The 6,559-nt window shown below is 41.8% G+C and overlaps 1 protein-coding gene across 1 annotated transcript; it reads right to left on the bottom strand.

Annotated features, from left to right (window-relative positions):
• Nucleotides 1-1,991: 1,991 nt before the first annotated feature.
• LOC133646266 (B2 bradykinin receptor-like) lies at nucleotides 1,992-5,890 on the bottom strand. Its single transcript, XM_062041451.1, has 2 exons — nucleotides 5,761-5,890; nucleotides 1,992-3,469 (listed from the first exon to the last, which is right to left on the bottom strand). The coding sequence occupies exons 1-2, from the start codon at nucleotides 5,778-5,780 to the stop codon at nucleotides 2,476-2,478; spliced, it is 1,014 nt and encodes a 337-aa protein (XP_061897435.1). The 5' UTR covers nucleotides 5,781-5,890; the 3' UTR covers nucleotides 1,992-2,475.
• Nucleotides 5,891-6,559: the final 669 nt, after the last annotated feature.

The following is a 6,559-nucleotide window of genomic DNA, read 5'->3' on the forward strand; positions in this document are numbered from 1 at the left end:
CTTAATCACCGTCTGGAGGCCTACAAACATCTGAACAATTTGTTCAGTGTCCTTTTCTCTTTGGATACAGAGTCCAATGCTTCAGTCCTTCACAAGGCCAAGATTCTCACTGAATCATACCCATCTGACCTCAATGAAAGTCTTGGACAGGAGCTTATACAGTTCAAATCTTTTATACAGCTCAACAACACTGATGAGGAGAGGACCCCTTCAGGACTGCTCAAAACAATAATACATTTTGGACTACAGCCTACGTTTCCTAATACATACATTGCGCTACAGATTTTTCTCACTCTACCGGTCAGTAACTGTGAGGGAGAACGCTCATTCTCTCTTTTGTCAAGAGTAAAAAATGAGCTGCGCACAAGAATGACTCAGAAAAGATTAAATGCGTTATCTCTAATGGCAATTGAGAGTGAGCTGACAAGAGAGTTGGACTTCAATGATGTGGTGGATGATTTTGCAAAATTGAAAGCACGAAAGAAACCCCTTGCTTAAAGGTGCACTGTGTAAGATTTTTAGGTTATTTCCAGAATTCACCCATTCACTAATGTTAGGCTACCTGTTTTCATGAATACTTACCACCACCATAAAATTCTAAGTATCCATTATGACTTGGAGAATTGCACTTTTGCCATTTCTGGGAAGTGTCACCTGGATTGTGAAGATAGGATTGACTTTAGGCAGAAGCTTGGTGCTTTCTCTGGCAAACTGAACCTCAAGCTTCATTCTCTGCAGCTTTGCATTCTTGTGCAGACTTTCATCCACAAGGAACTTTTCAACTTCCCCACTATCGTGAAGGGGCCATCAAAAGATTTCAGTGTGTCCAGCATGTCTAGTCTCTTACTCTCCTTTCTTTGAGCCATCTCTTGTTTCTCATCTGCCCTACTCTCGAATTTTGCCTTCATGAATTTACTCCAGTTGAGTTCAACCTCCCTTTTTGCTTGTGCTGCTGCCTTGAAACCTCTGAAGCTCCTGGCTCTTCTGTAAAATTATTGACCTATTGACTGCGTTCAGTGTGCCCAACTTCTTCAGTTTGTAGTCCACCTTGCCACATTGTCTCTCCATCCCAATGTTGTGCACAGGGGTGCCATCAATGTTACTAGCCTGTTCACTGACAGGGTCCATTGGGAAGGTCTCCTCATCCATCCTCTGCCTGGCCAGGACAGTCTTCAGATGGGGCAGCATGAGATCTGTCAGCTGCTTCACTTCATCCAAGTATTCGGCAGCCACGTCTGACACTGAGTTCAGGACATGTCCAGTGCCTGTCCAGCCACTATAGCATTCTTGGAAATGGGCTATCTTGACCTGCATGCAGCCCTTGTACCATGAACTGGCCTACACCTTTCTTTGTGGTGCTCTCCGATGCATGTTATCATTTTACCTTTCTCCTTCTCCTCAAGCTTAACCACAAATAGATACAGACTTTGAGCCTCAATTTGCTGCACAGCTGCCGTTATGCCAATGTGTTTTCCTAAGATATTATTTTATTTTTAATGATAGAAGGGAGGAAAAGGGGGCAAAAATCATGTCCGATTTAGTTTTTTGGGTGGGTTGGGGGGTTTATTTCATGATAGCTACCAACTTCCAATACATAATATCTCTCAAATGACCCAATGCACCATCACTGAAGTGGGCGTAATCATTTTCAAAAATGTTTATTTTTAGGCCATTTATCCCCTCCCCCTGTGTCTGTGTGAAACCTGTGCTTGTCAGTGTCTGTGTGGTATACCTAATAGTGTGTGTGCAGTATGTGCACTCTTCTGTACAGTACAGTGTGCATGTCTGTTCACAGTATACAGTATTTCTTGCATAGTGCGTGCGTGTGTGTGCGCCCACACGCGCGGGGGGTTGAGGGGCCAAGACCATGTCAGGCCCAGGGGGCCAAAATTTCTTAATCCGCCCCTGGACCCATTGTTTTAACTGAATTACAAATATATTTTGGCCAAATGAAAAAAAACAAAAACATTCAGATTAAATAATAGAAACATGTAAAAAGAAAACATTGCTAAAAGAGAAATATCTAAGTCACTAGCCATGACTGTGTAATCTGATATGTGCTTAATGTAGATTTAAGATAGTTATCACATGCAAAATGTGTCATGTTTATTTTGATATTTTTTATATGTTGTCCTTTCACTGCTGTCAAAGAAACATCGTGGTGAGCTTTCTTTGCTCATTCTTAAAAAACAAACAACAACAAAAAACCGCCTCATAGATTCTGCCTAGCAACAAGTGACTGCCAAAACATGGAACAGAAATGTTGCTGTGCCTGTCAGCTTGCTAAAATTGGACATCTTTTAATAGATAATATTGTTTAGCACTTTGTACTAGATTGGTAAGATTGCGTTCCTCCTCTGTGGTTCTTTGAATGCCAAAATGCTTCATGGCTGAGATGAGTATCTGTTTTGGAATGTCATTCTGGAATATCCCCCTGAGGGATTTAAGGAGACCTACATGTACCTGAAACCACCCTTACATGAAAGTATTCAGTGGTGCGGAAGTGTTCGAACGAGTAGACGTGGTCGTCACCGTGCTGACGCCACACTGTTTGCAGACTTCTTGAACCTTTTTCCGGAAATTTTTCCCAACAACGACATACAAGATAGGATTGACGACGCTGTTGAAAAAGGCCAGGTCGGTAATTATCGGGGTGAAAATATCAACAAATTTTATGAGGTCACATCCTACCAACATTTCTGTTCTATAGAGCAAATTTATTGCGGTCATGAAGTGAAAAGGCACCCAGCAGATGAGGAAGGTTACGAGGACGACCAGCACCAGCGTGGTGGCCTTCTGCTCACTCTTCTGAGCATTGGACCTCGCAAGTGACTGTTTCTTTAGCGCCCGGATGATTGTGATGGTGCAGAATGTATTGATGGAAATTGGGATGATGAAGCCAAAGGTGATCAGCATCCCGTCCCAGACCAGCTCTACCATTTCGCCCCGAGATACCGCCCACAAAATCAGCATTGAAGCGCTCAGTAACAAGCCCAAGCCCCACACCAGCAAACATCCCAGTTTGGCATACTTGGGACGACGCATTCGCCCGTAGGACATCGGATGCACTAGCGCCAGGTAGCGATCAATGCTAACCAGGACAAGGAAGTAGATGCTGCAGTAAGCGTTTATCTTCATGCCTAGTTTGACCACTCCGCGAAGGGCCACAGTAAAATCCCAATTTAAAGGCTTTTCCATGATGGCGGCCCAGAAGGCCAGCCAAGACACCAGGACAAGGTCGGCGGCCGCCAGGTTGCTGAGGTAGATTTCGGCTACCGTGCACGCCTTCTTGTGGAGGCAGAAGACCAGCAGCACAAAGGCGTTTAACACGATTCCCAGCGTCGTGATGATGAGCAAGTAGACTGGCTGGTGGCGGGTGAGCCAATACCAATCCCTGAAATCAATGCACTGCATTTCATTTGTGGAGTTTTGGTCACTGTAAGCGTCTGTGATGTTCAGCTCCGGTAATCTGCAGAAAAACACTCAGATTATCAAACACCTTTCAGGATCTGCCAAGCACCCTCTAAGTATCATTGCTATAGCCGCCGCCCGGCCACTAAAACATGGCCACGATGTGGAAATACCATGTCATATCCTGAGTGATTCCTCTAAGTTAGAACTTGGTCAACTTGACAGTCGCAGCTACAATCATGAGGTGTGATCTTAGCATTCCAGATGTTACATTGCGTATCCTACGTTGTCGCTCAAACCAAAACGGTGTTATTGATGTTGATGATCAATTGAATCAAAATAATTCTTCTTCACTTTGGCTGGACATGTAAAAAAATCTAATCCGCAATGCAGTGAAGCTGTGACATTTGAAGCGCGATGTTGTGATTGTACCACAGTTTTTTTTTAAAGAATGATGAGGTAGCGACATGTCCAGGGTAATGCAGCTGAATCCAGCACCCCCGTGACCCGAAAGGGACAAGCGATAGAAAATGGAAGGATGGATGGATACTCTACATATTTTTAGCCAGATTACTGCTTAAATTAATTATTATTTATGTTTTATATGTATTGCAATGCCGTGTTTGTTTTATTTTATGTGGTGGAGATATAAAAAATATCTGAAATTCCTTTCAGGGACGACTATGGATTGGTTTTACTAACACTCTTTTTATTATTTATCTACGCATGGTGCAAAAGAATGTGCACAAAATGCATTATTTATTATTTATTAATCATTTTTAGTTTTTCATTGCATTTTGCTTTTGTTGCTGTATGTAAAATACCACCACTAAAGTGACAGCTGGTTGCAGCAGCTTTTTGCTGTCTTATGTCCTCCTTGTGTTCTTTAATGTTTCCCCTTGTTTTTGTGTGTTTTTAGCTTTTGGTTTAAACCCCTTGAAGACTGCGCAAGAGGGAACACTTTCGTTACTTTTGCGCTACTTAAGTGCTTTTTTGTGGTCTTTTTGAATCTGCACTGCAACCACATAATTTTGCTACTGTGTGATGAATAAAAGTCAACAAGTGCATCTAGAAAATATTCACACGGCTTCACTTTTTCCACATTTTTGATGTCACAGCCTTATTCCAAAATGAAATAAATTCATTTTTGTCCTTAAAATTCTACAGACAATGCTCCATAATGACAATGCGAACAAAATTGTTTATTTTTTTTATTTTTGCAAATTAAAAAAAACCTACAAAAGTTACATTTTCATAATTATTTGAAAGCCTTTGCTCAGTACTTTCTTGAAACACCTCTGGCAGCAATTACAGCCTAAAGTCTTTTTGAATACGATACCACAAGTTTGGCACACTTATCTTTGGGCAGTTGCGCCTATTCCTCTTTGCAGCACCTCTCAAGCTCCATCAAATTGGCTGGTTTTCATCCAGAACTTTTCTGTACATTGCTGCATTTATCTATTTCTAATCTATCCTAAATTGTATCCCAGATCCTGCCGCTGAAAAACATCCCCACAGCATGATGCTGCCACCACCATGTTTCACTTTAAGGATGGTCGTTGCAGAGACATTTTTTCTCATGGTCAGAATCTTTCAGTTGAATTTTGGCAAACTTTTTTACTAAGAAATGGCTTCCATCTGGCCACAACACCATACTGGCCTGATTGGTGGTTTGGTGCAGAGATGGTTGACCTTCCGGTAGGTTCTTCTCTCTCCCCAGAGGAATGCTGTAGCTCCGACAGAGTGACCATCAGGTTCTTGGTCACTTCCCTGACTAGACTAAGATGAATGCAGCAAAGTACAGAGACATCCTGCGTAAAAAAAAACAATGCTTCGCATCCAACCTGATGGAGCTTGCGAGGTGCTGCAAAATGGAATGGGCAAAGAGGAATGGACAAAATTGCCTGAAGAGAGGTGTGCAAAGCTTGTAGAATTGTATTAAAAAAGACTTGAGGCTGTAATTGTTGTGAAAGGTGCATCCACAAAGTATTGCGCAAAGGCTGTGAAAACAAGCTGACCCATACCCTAACGACAATGGTTCGGCGAACCATTCTAATGCCTAACCTTACAAAAGTATAATACTTTTATGTCAAATTGTCAAGCTGACATCACCAGTAATGAACTGTAATAATACTTAATAACTGGTGGTTTACTAGTTTAATTTTGTGTTAAGTATAGTCTCTTAGAATTGATCAAGTGTAGTTTTTTTTAATAAAGCCTGCACAATTTTTTAGATACTAAAACGATTTTGATAGTAGACTTTAAGGACTTTTAGGGACTGTATGCACCAGTATTGTTTAAATAAACATGACGTATGAATAAAGTGTATTAAAAAACAAAAACGTTTACCTCGTAGTTAGAGCAGCCATTTCCTACTGAGTACGTAAGTCCACACGTGAAGTGTCTAGTTGTCCGCCTGCCCTGTGCAAAGAGCTTCCCCATTCTCCGGCTACCCTGTGTCTGACTTGCTCTCTTTGAGGAAATTAGAGCAGAAGTGATGTCAGCCAAAAAGCCTTACATCAGTCTGTTGGTCCTCCTCTAAGTACCGTTCAAACCATCATTGTCAGACGCCAACACATTTTGTGAGATATGTTCTTTGGCTTCTTGATGATTGAAGAACAACATGTTTGGGTAAATCGGCAATAAAATAAATGAAATATTAATTACATACAGAATCCGGAGAAATTCTGAGTGTTATACATTGACCATGTAGCTCTACTGAAGATGTCGTGTTCCCTCTCTGTTACGCTTTTGTCAGTCTTCAAGAGTTGAGAAGTTTTAGTTTTATGATTGAGCATTTACTAGGCAGGCCTAATACCTAATAGAGAGTTTGACAGAGGCAGATTCCTACAACAAAGTTCTGCAGAACAGTGGTATTTTTACGAATAAGTACAGTAGATGTCATTACCCTTCATTCAATCAATCAATCAATCAAAGTGCTTATATAGCCCTAAATCACGAGTCTCTCAAAGGGCTGCACAAGCCACAACGACATCCTCGGCTCAGATCCCACATCAGAACAAGAAAAAACTCAACCCAATGGGATGACAATGAGAAACCTTGGAGGGGACCGCAGATGTGGGGACCCCCCCGACCCCCCCAGGGCGACTGGTGCAATGGACGTCGAGTGGATCTAGCATAATATTGT

This window comes from Entelurus aequoreus, linkage group LG03 (assembly GCF_033978785.1).
Source record: "Entelurus aequoreus isolate RoL-2023_Sb linkage group LG03, RoL_Eaeq_v1.1, whole genome shotgun sequence".
NCBI lineage: Eukaryota > Metazoa > Chordata > Actinopteri > Syngnathiformes > Syngnathidae > Entelurus > Entelurus aequoreus.

Coding starts and splice junctions, on each gene's coding strand:
- LOC133646266 (XM_062041451.1), bottom strand. CDS start 5,780: ATGGCTGCTCTAACTACGAG. Junction 3,470..5,760: donor ATGGCTGCTCTAACTACGAG/GTAAACGTTTTT, acceptor GTTTTTCTGCAG/ATTACCGGAGCTGAACATCA.